The following is a 14,542-nucleotide window of genomic DNA, read 5'->3' on the forward strand; positions in this document are numbered from 1 at the left end:
AGTTAAGACACCAAAAAACGCTGTGGAGCAGAGTTGTTTCTTCCTTCCCCCCGAGGATTCTTAGAACATAATATTGAATCATCTTACGTTGAATCATTAGCAAAAAGGATAAAGCTAATTTCTCAGTTAAAACTGGATCCATTAAAAAAAAAAGGAGGAAAAGAAATAAATCCTGATGTGCTAATATACTGCTTATTTTAGAATATATTTATACTGAAAGAAATAAATAGTATAAGTTAAAGAATATATGGAATTGTTGATCCTTGATGCAAGTCTTAAACTGACCCTCAAAAGTTCATTGGGTCATCACTGTTATACCCTGGAAAAGAGTCAGGTTCAGTTCCATAGAATTCAAAGTATAGAAGAAGTTACTGATTTTATCATTTCAAAAATTAAATTGTAGTAAACCAATTTTTGTGTAATGAACAAAGCACAAATATTCAACACTGAATCTCCTTTAAAGAAGAGTATGTCTACACCTGTCAACACATACATAGCCAAGCTAATTTTTATAAATGAACAACTGCTTCTGTAGCTGATTACTTTGTCTTCAGTTGGGAAGTGCATTAATGATTGTTAAGAGACATGTAGTTAAAAGAAATACAATCTTGAAGTAATTTGACATCTGCCATCCAGGTAGAACATGCTAATATATTTTATCTACCTTTCTAGGCTTGCCTTGGCCTAATCTACACCGTGTATGTGGACAGCCTGAATGTGTCACTAGAAACTCTCATTGCAAATCTGTGTTCATGCCTTGTCCCTGCCTCTGGAGGGTCTCAGGTAAATGGGGGAAAAAAGGGTATTTTTCCAGTTAATTTAATTTATGAAGAAAACAAAAAATAAATTCTTGAAATATTTTTGAAGAATAAAAGATCATAGTTCAGCTGAGTGCTTTCCCTGTGGCCTGTAAGTGCTTTCCCAGTGGCCTGTCTTCTAAAGACAGCAAAAATTCCATTCCAGGATAGGGTCAAAGGGTTAATTTTGTCACTGAGTTGGCTTTTTACAAGGCACAGTAACAAATCAAGCAGTTTGTGTAAGTTTAGTTTGCAATGGTAATGTATGTTCAGGAATATTTCTGCTTGCTACAGATTTCATTTTTTAAAAAAAAAAAAGGATTATTTGTCACCATTTTTGACGTGACCTTCGCTTCAGTTCATTTACTCCTGTCTTTTCCTTGATGCAGTTCAGAATTCCACTTGTCTGTTCTTTGGTAACTATTTTTAAATGCCCATTGTCATAATTTTTTTTTTAAAAAATGCTAAAAAAATGACTTGGATGTGGCTTTCTCAGCTATAATTAAATATTCCATGTAGACCAAGCATAGCAATAAGACAAAAACTTTCCAGCAAATACGGTGCTTTCCGTTTTTTACCTGTTTTCTGTAAGCAGAAGGTCAGGTTTGTTGATGAATTTTAAATTACTCCTATACATTTGTGTGTTTCTGACAAGCCACTAGGATCTTACTTGATTTGCCTTCAGTTTATGCTGTGACACTGCTGGGAAATTGTAGTGTCTATTGTGAGACATCTCTGGAAAGTAAGCATACAAAGTGGTAGTATTTTAAAATCTCATGCTTTCCACCAAAACTGTGGATATCAACCTGGAAATCCTACAAATCCTTAATTGCTTTGTTTTTCCCATAGCCCTGAATGCTTTGGAATTCTTCCTGGTGCAATAAGTCATTTTATGTCCTCTCTGCTTAGTCAAGATCTGCCTTCTTCCTCTCCAGGCAACCACGTTTATTTGCATCTCAGACCTTTGGTTTTGGAAATCAGTAAATTAAATTGTATCTTCTCATCAGAAGTCCTCTTTACCAGTGGTGTTTGAACCTTGTATTACAGATTTTGGTTATCCACTTGGATTTTCTGGCTCATCTTCTGTTCTCTATTTTATTTTCTTTCTCTCTCTTTTCCCTCCCTATCCCCCTACCCAGTTCATAAATATGCCTTTCTTCAGTGGCTGTTTCCTCCACTAGAAAAGGGAGGAAAAGTCATGCTTCTCTCTCTGACTGTTCTTCTTTTTCTCCTTGCTTTCTTTAAATAAAATGTTCTTTCAGTTCCAGCATACTTTGCTAATGTCAAACTTACCATTTTATCATTTTCTATGGAGCATTTTGGTTTCAAGCATCTATTCATCCTCTGGAGCTTGACACCCCTGTATTTTCAACATCTTTGCTGCCATACAGAGTGGAATTGTATCACACTTGCTACGTGTAGAGAAGTGTTCCCCATTCCGCAGTTAGTGATTAGAGGTAACTGCTTGAAATCCCCCTCTGCTTGAATGTCATGTGGATTTACGCAGAGCAAAGCAAGATTACTTTGCAGTTAAAATGCTTTTTGGGATGTGATACACAAATGCATTCCTTTCACTCCCATTTCCTGCCTTCCTCAAGGGAGGTATGGTCTTGTGCTGGAAAGGTAACCAAACTTTTAATTCTACTTTAATATGCAGAGCAGGAACATAGGAATAGTACAAGTGTCCTCTTTGATACCCTTATATCACAAGTATGTTCATAATTAAAACATGGATGGAAACAGTACTTCAGTTAGAAAGTTTTAGACTTTTTTTGTTTTCCTAGAAGATTTTTAAAAGTGTTATTAAAAATGTAATGTTGAATGCATTCAAAACTGTAACTATGTAGGTAATTCAGTCAAAGGCACTATCATGCTGTATATTCAAGGAGACCTATTGCCCTCAAATATATTTCAGATTTCTCTTGGTCAGTTCAGTTATTCTTAGTGACTTGAAACTTCCATACATGATACAGATTTTGCAGGACGAATCCCTTATGCATATGACAAGAGTTTGTTTGTTTGGTATAAATAAAATTTGTACTCAATTAAGAAAATATCTTTCTACAGAAATTGTTTTCTTTGGGAGCTGGAGACCGACAACTGATACAGACTCCTCTACATGACAGCCTTCCTGTTACAGGCACCAGTGTGGCTCTTCTCTTTCAGCAGCTGGGTATGTCTAGGTCTGCTTTGACAAAAATTCTTGTTTAAAATTACGGAATGAGGTATTTTCTGTTCTTATTCAGTTCAAATCACATGCCAAGAATGCTACATGGTACATATTAATTTCTTTAGAATGAAAGAATGACTAATAATGCTTTCATCCCCTAATCAGATGTTCTTCTTATCTTTGTACATCCTGCCTGTGATATCGCCAATATTATCTAGTGTCTGTAAGTGTACTGTGAGCAATTCCTGTGTAACTGTACTGTGTTTCATTACAAAAACATTCATCTAAAAAAATTGCCCACTCCTTGGGTAGTGCACAGACTAAAAGCTAAGGATTGTCTTTTCCTCTTGGATTCTTAGTAAGAGTCTGTTTGCAGAGTGAGCTTTACAAAATTCCATTCATGGTTTGTGAAACCGAATTATGACACTTCCACTTGAGAACTGAAAATTGCTTTCATATATCTAAGATTTAAGTTAGCATTATTAAACACATTTTATTAATGGGTATATGTATAAAGGTGGATGCCAAGAAACTTCCTGAACATACTGCAGCATACTACTGGAGAGTTTGGAGTGTAGCCTGGACTCCTGAATTGTTGTGCTAGCAGTCAGTGATACTTCTCAACATACCTTTTGTATTTTGAAATTGTGTAATGCCTTTTAGCTCCTATATGCTTTTCAGCGTCTCTACCCTGATTTACTCTCTCTGCCACCTCATATTCCTTTTCCCATTCTCTTTTAGCCTTCTTGTTGTAAACACTCTGTTTTGTGGTTTCACTGCTCTTCAGGTTTCATTTTTCCCCCTGAGTTCCACTAAATATTTGGAGGTCCAGTCTTTCTGACTTCCTGATGGCTTGTAAGAAGTAGAAGTCAGCCCCTGCTTGCCAGGTGCCATTTCCAGTTATGGTGCACAGAAGGAGAGAGAGAAAAGGAGATGCCAAAGGAAAGCTTACCCATAGCTCACAATTCTGGTTAGTAACACTTCAGCTGGCCTGAAGAAGGGAGAGACTGAGGGAAATAACATGATTGTAAAACCTGACAGATGTTCACAAAGAGAAGCTACAGGTTTCCATCCTGTTTCCCTGAAGAGATCATAGAGCTTCATAGAAAGAAAGAAAAAACCCAACCAAACAAAACACAAACTTTTGTCTTAATGCTTCTTTTCGGTTGTGGCATAATTTTCTTTTCCAAGACTGTCAAAACTTGGGAAGAGCTTGGCTAATGGTCTTGTGTAGATGTTCTTCCTGTCTCTCTCCTCTTTGGTGTGATGCATACAGTAGCAGTTACTTGAGAACTGGCCTGAGCTGAGTTGAGGAATGGGCAAACAAGTTGGCAGGTAGATTTTTAATTAATGGTTTTCTTAAAGCACCAAGTTGAACCCTTCACAGAAGAGACTTACTTCTTCCACCTCTTATTTCTAATGACTCTATTTGTTTTGGGTTTGGTTTTGGGTTTGTTTGGGTTTGTTTTGTTTTGTTTGCAAATGTGCCTCAATTCCGAGCTGGTGTCCCTTTCAAAGTGTTTCTGTCCTAGTATATAGAGATACAGCACAAAGGGAGAATGACCTTGTACCAATAAGGACACAAAAATGCTTGTATTTTCCTAGTTTCACTTTACAAAGTAGCACATGGTTCCTTTCACAGGGAGGTGGAAAATGTTATCATCATCTTAAGGCCACTGTTTCAAAATGCAAAATTGCTGTCTGCATTTACTAGCTTGTGTTGTTAATACAGCTACATATATCTGTTTGTAATGGTCCTGAATATAACAAAAGGACCTGGAAATATGAACAGACCTTTTGAAATAAATTACCATTTATTCTTGTTAGGGCAGTGAGTCCAGACAGATGTGGTAACACCTATTAACTTATCCCTTTGTTAAAAGTTTATATTCCTAAGATAAAGCCTAATGCTTTCCCCTGGAGATCCTAGTTGAGCTAGTCAGAAGATTTTTGTCCTTTTTGTAACAATATTGACACTTGCTCTGTTTCTTTAGTTCCATTTGAACAGGAGCTTGATGCAGACTTGTCTCCATCAGCCTGGGCAAAAACATTTTGCTTCTGTTGTCTAGTATGATAGTGACTTTGACAGTTCTCTCATCAAATGCTTGTGTTTAGGACACAAATATTGACTAGGCACTTTGTCAAGTAACGACGTGTTCAGTTATTTCTCTTCTGGTACAAGTGATCTAAATTATTAATAGAAAATGGAAGAGTAGCCAGTGAAATATTAAGAAACTGTACAAATCACCTTTTTAAAAATAGCTCTTTCTTTGAGGAAGATGGGCAGCAGGACAAAATTTATCATTATGAATAGATACAAAAGTAATTTCAACATTTTATTTTGAGAAACATTGTGAAATAGCAGTCTCATCATGCTTTTTCTACTTGGCAGCATAATACTGTGTCAGCAGATGACCCTCCCTGTATTACCAAGTTCACAGCATATCTGGAAATAGACCTTATTTTTACTTAAGTATTAAACTACAGTTGGGAAAAACATCCCCAAAGGTTTTAAGCTTAATAATAAGCAGTTTGACATTTTAAGTCATACTTTTCTTTATTTTGATTTATTTAAAAATTAATAATATGGGAATAATGTGATTAAAAATCAGACCTGTGGCTGGATCACACCACCTACAAATTATATCATCAACTAGATTTAGCTGGAAAAATAATAGCTGTAAAGTTACTTCTAAAAATGATCTGTGGTAGCTAGAAGACTTCAGATACATTTCTGTTTCTCATTGTCTATTAGTAAGTTGGTGGGTTGGTGGGTATGTGTAACAGCTTCCAAACACAGTAGCTTTCTTCAGACTCAGGAGATTTTGGTTGTATTTCACTACTCCATCACTTTGGTAACAGTCCATTCTTGTGTTTCTGCCTTAAGCTCTTTTAATTTCTACATACCACAACCCTACTCAACTTGCTCAATCTGCTGGCAGTATGGTTATACAGAACTGCCATATTGAGTCATTTGTATCTGAGACATAAACCTACATCTCCCCAATGAGCATATTATTATCAAAGAACCTAAGACAAAAAAATTATATTAGGGACCTGAGTACCAAAGTAAGAACTATGACTTTTAATGTTTGGATGTTTCAAGAACAGGTAGCATGAATCACACTGCTAAGGTTCACACAACAATGATGGAAATAGGTTTTCTTGAAGAATTAATGTTTTGCCCTGCTTTCCAAACATAATCAAATACATGTTTTCCTTCCTCTTTTGCTTGTTTAGTCTCTTGTCTCGACTGTTTTTCTATCCCCTTATTTCCTCTGTACTATTTCATTTGTCTATGCTTCTTTCCTCCTTATATCTTTGGTTCATTGCTCAAATATTTGCAGTAGAACTCAGGCTGACTTTTGGTGTTACAAAGAAAGTAATTTTTCCAGTGGCAAAATTGAAACCTTTGAATCTTCTGGATGAAGACATAAGGTAAGAGTACTTTTGAATTCAGGGCTGGGTAGAATAAAGATTAAATAGCTGAAACAGGATGAAGATGAACGGTAATGCTAAGTTGAGTTGGTTGCTTGGCAAGCTTGTCTTCGTTTGCCCAACCTATGACAGAAGTTATACAAAAGAGTTAACTGTCTTTATCCTTCAACCTTTCAACATCTCTTGAAATCCTTTCAATCTAGCATGTGTGTATATACTGTTAGGCAGTATATGAAGCCTGTAAAACAAGTACAGAGTACAAGCAGTTTCAAATGCTCCACTCTAGCATTAGTAGTACTGGTGACAGGTATTTTTTTAAATGTGGTTATTCAAGTCCAACATTAAAGACTGTGGCTTGAGACTGGGAAGTTCAGAGTACTATCTGTTCTTTCTGCCTGCTCACATGTTCCTAACTTTCTTTTGCACTGGAGCAGATACTCTCAGGTACTTCAGAGAGCTGCTTAAAATTAACTTAACACAAGCAAGCAAATTCAAGTGAATGATTTTCCATGGTGAACAATGACAGTGATGATTTTTATTGGTTTAAGCAGTCATGGAGCCAAAACCCATTGCTGTTACACAGTGATAGGTCCATTCATAACAAAAAGATGGGATCATATATATAGTGTCATACATGTTCATGATTTTTTTTGGAGGGTGGACTATCAAAGAGTACAGAAATAAAAGAAATTTTGTGATTTCTCATTTTTCAGTCATTTGATTTGTTAAGAATAAATTAAAAAGATGGGTCTTTAAATATATATATATGTATATACACACCCCCACACACTATTTTTTAACATAGTTTAAACTTGTTTTGTGTGTTAAAAATTAAATTGGAGGGGAAATCTTACTTATTTAAATAATGCTGTTGTAATTTATTTTCTAATGAAGGTATGCTACTCCATCACTGTTTGGGAGCAGATACTTGTGCATGCAGAGGGATTTTTAAACTGACAGACTTGCACTTTACAATTTTGATTAGCTCATTAGCACCCACATTTTTAAAATGGTTATATAGTTTTGCCAGTAATGTTCAGTGTACATTTTGTTCTTGGGAGACTTGAAGTCTCTGCTTAGGCAGATGAGTTCAGCAGGCTCTGTCCTTGGTTCTTACTTGTGTTTCCTTTGAGAGCTGATTTCAGGGCCCTGATCACGTCAACAGGCCCCCAAACTTTTCCTTGCAGGGCTGAGATTCCTGTACTCAAGGTCAGCATTCATGTGGCACAGTTGTGCAACCATGGCTCAGACTCTTGAGGAAAGAGATGTATGAAAGATTGCAAGGAGGAGCTTGTTGACCTTATCACTTGGGTGCTTCACTTAAGCTCAGACACCTGCCTTGCCTTTTGTTTGGAACAGTGTGCCATTTTTGGTCCCTGGCAGCTGGTGGCTCTTCAATTTTCAATTTACCTTTTAAAAGTCTTGAGAAATACGTTTTTGGTATTAGTTCTTTGTTGCTAAAAATTGAACTCTGCAAATCCTACAGGATATGCAGCCATCCACCACTACCTGCTTGGTATAGTTTGATCCTGAGGAAGAGATCTTTCTTGATCTTAAAATATACACAGTGGTCAGGCTCCTAGCGTGCTGCACTACAGCTGGCTTAATCTGTTAATGTTTCCAACATTTTACTGCTTCCCAACACACTGCCTCAGAAATTATGATGTGAACTACTGGAGCACAATTGTTTATCTATCATAAAGATAAAGATCCCACAGTTCAGTAACTGTTGACCTATGGAGAATGCAGAGAAATGGTCTGGTGGAGATCATCTATTACTTTTTGTTTCAGTTCTATGTTAAAAAAAATAACATCACTGTGCTGAGTCAGACCTCAACACCAGTAGGTAGTAGAAAAGCTCAAGTGTGAGATATTTCATGTTGCTGAAGAGGAGGAAGATCTTGTAATCAACTGACTGTCACAATTTAGGGTGAAAATTGGTGGAGACATATAGACCCAAAGTATGCAATATTATCAGAACTGTCAAAGGTGACTAATTTACAAGGCAGTTACCCTATGCAGAGGAGAGACTGAAAAGTTTAGTGGAGTATTACATGTAGATTAAGAGCAAGAGCGCTTAAATATTTGGAAACAAGCACACACTCATGCAAGATCATAAGACACTGCTGTAAGTGCCCTTCATCATAAGTTTTTAACTTATTTTCTTCTTCCAGTGTAAGGGAGGGCTGAAGTAGCAAGGTGATGTTTTCCAGAATACTTGCAGGTTGCAAGTATTTTGCCTTTTCTGGAAACACAACTCACTTTTTTCAGTCTTGTGCTTGCCTATGCAGGTTTCAATGTCTGTTCTCAGTGACCCTGGAATTTGACTTTCATATGGTTGAGCTAGCATAAACTACCTTCTTGCTCCTTCAGAGACAGTCTTTATTTAAACTTTTGCTCTTGTTGGTTTTTAGCTTTTAGTAAGTCAAGCAGAGTATTATGGACAGGGGGACTACACAGTGTTGTTTGAGACAGGGCCCAACAGTGTTAAAAGTGTTTCACTTTTAGTACTATTAATGGAACTACTTGGATACTCAAATAATCCTTCAGTTTCAGAAGACAGTAAAGTTCAACATATGCTAAATCAACACTGACTTAATTGTTAAGGGATACTCATTGGCTAGTGATACAGGAATAGCACTTGCCTCTAGTTTGTTTTTCCAGTAAAATAGGCATGCTTTCTGAACAGTGTTAGGGTTTTCTGCTATGTTTTATCCTTTTGTTTTGCTCCATATCATAGACCATATGTATTACCATTTGCTGCTTTTTGTCTGTATTGTTCAGAGGAGTTTCTGATTAAGCTACAGAAAATGAAGCGTAAAGAACAAGCTCATATAAAAAGATCACAAGTCATTGAAGTTAAAAGATTTATTTTTTTTACCATAGGAGGAGAAATATTCTGAAACACCTTCTGTTTTGAGTAGTAGTGACAAGAAGTGTCATTATATTTAAGATGAAACTTGATCAAATTGGGATTGTCTGATATAGTCATGATGACAACAATCTGGACTCTTCCACTGTTTATAGACCATTCAGTCCCATGTTTTTAAATCCAGGATATAATAAAATACCCAGAATTTTTGTGTTTGACTACATTTGACACTTTGAGGAATGTTTTCTGTAATGTAATAGTTTCTCATTTTAATTCTGGTTTAGAGGAGATACAATGTTCAGCTTCTCATGTAATGCACTTCATGCCAGCAAATGACTATATTGAATTACTGTGTAAATGGGAAAAGACATTCCTGATAAATATATATGTGTATTTGTATGGCTGGGAAACATTATGAAAGGGTCACTGCACAGTCAGTAAGGGATCTGGCTTCAACTTGTTGACTAAGAAAATCCTAGTGCCTTCAACACAGAGCAAGGACTGTCTATATTTTAATGTTTCATTATGTTCAGAAATATAGCAAGGGCAGCCAAGCAATAAGAAATAACAATCTGCACTACTTAAGAAGAGACCCAATACAGTATTTTCAATATAGTAATACCTGTAACTGGGACAGATACTAAGCATCACTGCAGTGTTCTTTCCACAGCTCATGTTTGTTATGAGACTTCGGTGATATCAACCTGAACATTGTTTACATCTGTCAGGTTGTCTACAACATTCTTATCCAACTCAGTTTCTTTTCTTACCATGAGATGTCATGTATTGTGTGATGGGATACCCTTTGTTGGAATGTAGCAGCATGTGTCACTAAATTAAATAGATTTATTGTAGTATATAGTCAAGATACTTCTAATCACTCTTTGATCTTAATAAACTGTGTATTCTCCAGCCTATGGAACCTGGCACCACATGTTGCATGAGGGGATGCTGCTGGCTTATATTGTACTTTCAGTTTAAATCTCAGTGGCCACTGAGCTGTGATTAGCTCCATAACCCAGCAAAAGAGAATTTGCCATTTAAGCTTTCCAAGTAGATTTGTGTAGTCTGTCAGAGAACAAATAGATTACCAAGGGATTTGGTATGGCATTTAGGGCTAAGGGGCCCTTACTGCTGCGACAGCAGAACAAAAAATAAATACTCTTTTAAATGCTGCTGGAAATAAAGGGATATTGCAATGGTGAATTTTGCATGGGAACACTTCTGCACTCCCAAGTAACTGAACTTAGTGGACAGTCACTGAGGCTTTGTTTTCCCAGCAGCATAAACTATCAGGGAGTTGATCCCATTTGCGAATGTCCGTTTCCAGTTTCACAGTCCTGCCCCATCTGTTCAGGAGTGGTGCTTGGCTGAGCAGGGACACATGCTGAGCTATTTTTATCTCACCAAGTTAACAGAAAATTTTTGAGGGTGTTAGGGGGGAAAGTCAATTTTTCTGTCAGCAGTCTCAGGTTGTGTTTTGATGCTGCGGTTGAATCAGTTCAATAGCCAAATGCTACCGTGAGAACAGATCTGTACCTCTTCCAGCCTTAACTAGCTCTTGTGAGCTTTAATGCAGTTGTAGAGAAAGAAGCAGCAGTTGGGTGGGATAAGGCCATCTCTTTCAATAGCAACCACTGGAGCAGCTTACAGTTGGGTCATGTCAGACTTCCTGCAGTACATGCTGCTCAGTTGGCTTGCATCTGTTCAGCATGTGTGGATATGTTGAGCACTTAGTCATCTACTGGTGTCATGCTGATGCTGTGGTATCAGTGGACAGAATTCTGAGAGGTGGTGGGAGTCACTGAACAGTATTTCTTGCACTCTTCACTCTTTTGCAGAGTAATGCAGCACACAAAATGAGATATTTGCTTTTTATCCAGCCTGACCATGTGTTACTAACGCTTCTTTTAAGGAGACAATATGCAGTAGTTAACTTTTCTTTCTGAGATACAGAATTTTCTTAACATTGTCTGACATATTGCTGTTAAAGAAACTTGAAGCTGTGTATTTTTTAAGCTGCTGTAGTGAATGAGTTAATGTTTTTTAAAAGAAACTTTTCAAATAAGATTAAAAAATAGTAAGATTTTATCTTACTGTTGGCTGTATAACAGTGAGGTGAATTTTATATTTACACTAAGTGACCATGTCTTTGGGATACTCGAAACTCATTTTCTGTTTGTAGTAGGACTTCAGAAAACACCTCTAAGGAGAGCAAAAAGAAATTGCGGTTTTCCAGAGATGAGCAAAATGTAAACTCCAAAAAGCAAATGTCTAACAAACAAATTTCAAAATGGCAACAGCTTATCTTTGCTTATAGGAAATACTGAAGCAGATCCTGATCAGAACAGATTACTTTGCTCTCTACTTTTCCTGTGAATGCAGAAATAACTTTTCTCGTAATTCTGAAACAAACTTGGTAACAGTTAAATCATAAGACCTTGCAAGCCTTCAGTGTTAATACTTGTGCTGAGAAGAAAAGAAAAACAATTCTGTAGAAATTTCTTTCCATATATTTATCCTTGTAAAATCGTGTTTAAAGTCTTACTTCTCATTAGGTTTGATTAGGCAAAGTGTAAGGTCCTGCACCTAGGTTGTGGTAATCCTAGATATCAGTACAAGCTGGAGGATGATAAAATTGAGCAGCCCTGCAGAAAAGGACTTGGGAGTTCTGGTGAATGAGGAGCTGGACATGAACCAACCATGTGCACTTGCAGCCCAGAAGGCAAATAACATCCTAGGCTGCATTAAAAGCAGTATGGCCAGCAGGTCAAAGGAAGTGATTCTGCCACTTTGCTCTGGTAAGACTTCATCTGGAGTACTGTGTCGAGCTCTCAGGCCCTTAACACAGGAAGGACGTGGACCTCATGGAATAGGTCCAGAGGGCCACAAAAATGATCAGAGGGCTGGAGCTCTCCTATGAGGACAGGCTGAGGGAAGTAGGGTTGTTCAGCCTGAAGAAGAAAATGCTCTGGGGAGACCCAATAGCAGCCTTGAGTACCTGAAGGGGACCTACAATAAAGCTAAAGATGAACAGTTTCCAAAGGCCTGTAGTGACAAGATGAGGGCCAAATGATTTTAAATTAGAGAAGAGTAGATTTAGATTGGATGTTAGGCACAAGTTCTTTACCATGGGGATGGTGGAATATTTGGAACAGGTTGCCCAGGGAAGTAGTTGAGGCCATATCCCTGGATATCATCAAGTGAGGGTCAACAATGCTCTGAGCAACCTGCTTTTGTGGAGGATGTCCCTGCTCACTGCTACGGGGTTTGGACTAGGTGACCTTTGGAGGTCTCTTCCCATGCAAGCCATTCTATAATTTTATTTAGTTGCAGTGCATCTATTTAGATGAGGTATGACTATCTCAGGAGATCAGGAAAATCTCAGACTATCTCACAAAGAACTAATTTTTAAAGATTGCTAAGTGTTTTGCAGAGGATCCAAGTACAGTCCTTTAGGAAAATAAAGCATAGTGTAAAATTCTTTCAAGTCTACAGTGTTTCAGTTTTCTCAGTTGAATATTTGTGTGTTTATGCTCCATGAATGTCAACCAACAGTGGCTGAGGATAGCTCTTAGCAGAATGTCCTGATCAGTCATCTCTCTTCTTGTCTTTGCATTTATTTGATCACATTAATATAATGCTTCTGTAGTTAAGTTCCTTGAGAAAGCCTCTGTAGTCCTTAGACAGGAAACAGATACGTTTGCAGTTTCTCCTGTATCCTTGACCGTTTTTCCTGTGTACACTTCAAGAATGACAATACTCTTCTCATTCTTAAATATTTTCTTTCTAAGGAGCATTATGGTATTACTGTCGCTCTGCATTGTTTTCTTGAAAGACATTTTTCTACTTTAAGTGAATCCAGTCAAATTACGAGAATCCATTTGCTCCATCAGGATTTAATTTGCATTATTTCTGCTAAGAATATTTTGCAATCCATTGCACATGGCAGTCTTTTCCATATGTCTTTGTCATATTGCAGCTACTCATAGTTTTGAGTGTTTAATTCTCCGTTTTGCCTGTCAGCTTTATTTTTAGCTGAGTAAAATAATTGCTTTTAAAATTTGATGTAAATTAATAAGCTATGTATTTATCTAATAGTTGTCATTGTAGCTTGATTCAAATCACGTGAGACTTGCTTTTCTGTTTGTAGCCACAAAGATGGTAAAAATATCCACTATCAAGGTAAAAAGTCATTTTTATGTGCTTCTTGTGTTGGTCAAAGTGGAATGAACTGACTTCATGCCTTCAGTATTTATGGTTTTCACATGGTGGCTGTAAGTAAATAAAGATTAAGGTGTCAAGATGAGGTTCTGTGATATGCTGGTGTCTGTGAGTGGACATCGCTGTACCAGGTTTCTGGTGCTACCTGAGTTTGATGTTTAAGTCCCATAAAAAGGCTGCCATTAGTGTGTAAATGTTGTTCAGGCTTTATTCCCAGACAGTTAATGGATTGTTGAGGTTTAGAATGATGAGATAAATACAGTGATTGCATTTTGAAGTGCCACTTCCTATTAGATTGGATACTTTGGAAATCTACATCGAAGCTAATTAACAATAGTCTCTAAGAAGCCACAGTTAGGACTTTGCTTTCTATTCATCCTGCCACGGTGTTGAGTCTGTGCTTAGAAAATGGAGTACTTTGTTGTAACAGTTTTCCTGGGTTCTAATGTGAAATTGTAAAAAACAGTTGGGTTGTTTGAAAAATCTTTAATGCTCTTTTTGAAGTTTAAAGTGCTTTGTGGTGGTGGAACAGAAATCCTTCTCTACTTTCAGATCATTTGCCATGCATGAATTGATTTGCAGAGTTGGCACATTGCAGTATCTATTTTTTATTACTTAAGTCACCAATTGCAAATAATTTCTTCTTCACATCAAATTATGATTTTAGTTTTGCTATTACAATAAAGAAAGGTAATTTTGGCTAATCAAGCTGCTGTAAATACATGTGCTTATTTTTCCACTGTACCTTCTGGTATATGTGGGAGAGGTGGTTTTGCAGAAAAATAAATCAATGTTTCTTAACAAGGCAGTTCCAAAGAAGGGCACTTACCTATAAAAACGTCTCCAGCCCTACATAGGCAGCATTTCAGTTCATCAGTTCACCAAAAATTCTTGAGTTTTGGTTAGTATGGACCCATGAGTACAGAAATTCTGTACTAATTTTGTACAGTCTGTTGCTGGAATACTGCATACTTATGGGATAAATATTCAGGTCAAATAGCTTCTTATTCTAGGTATCTTACTAGCTAACCAAGTAGAAGT

At 37.1% G+C, this 14,542-nt stretch overlaps 1 protein-coding gene across 6 annotated transcripts in view; it reads left to right on the forward strand.

Annotated features, from left to right (window-relative positions):
- SBF2 (SET binding factor 2) overlaps nucleotides 1-14,542 on the forward strand; it is a 199,015-nt gene that overhangs the window by 91,998 nt on the left and 92,475 nt on the right. For all 6 annotated transcript variants that reach the window (XM_068148006.1, XM_068148008.1, XM_068148009.1 and 3 more), the window contains exons 5-6: nucleotides 673-783; nucleotides 2,865-2,970. In XM_068148006.1, the coding sequence (XP_068004107.1) occupies nucleotides 673-783; nucleotides 2,865-2,970 (217 nt within the window). The remainder of the gene's footprint in view (nucleotides 1-672; nucleotides 784-2,864; nucleotides 2,971-14,542) is intronic.

Source organism: Melanerpes formicivorus, unplaced genomic scaffold, assembly GCF_026170545.1.
Source record: "Melanerpes formicivorus ecotype bairdi unplaced genomic scaffold, bMelFor1.0.p_v2 SCAF_16, whole genome shotgun sequence".
Lineage (NCBI taxonomy): Eukaryota > Metazoa > Chordata > Aves > Piciformes > Picidae > Melanerpes > Melanerpes formicivorus.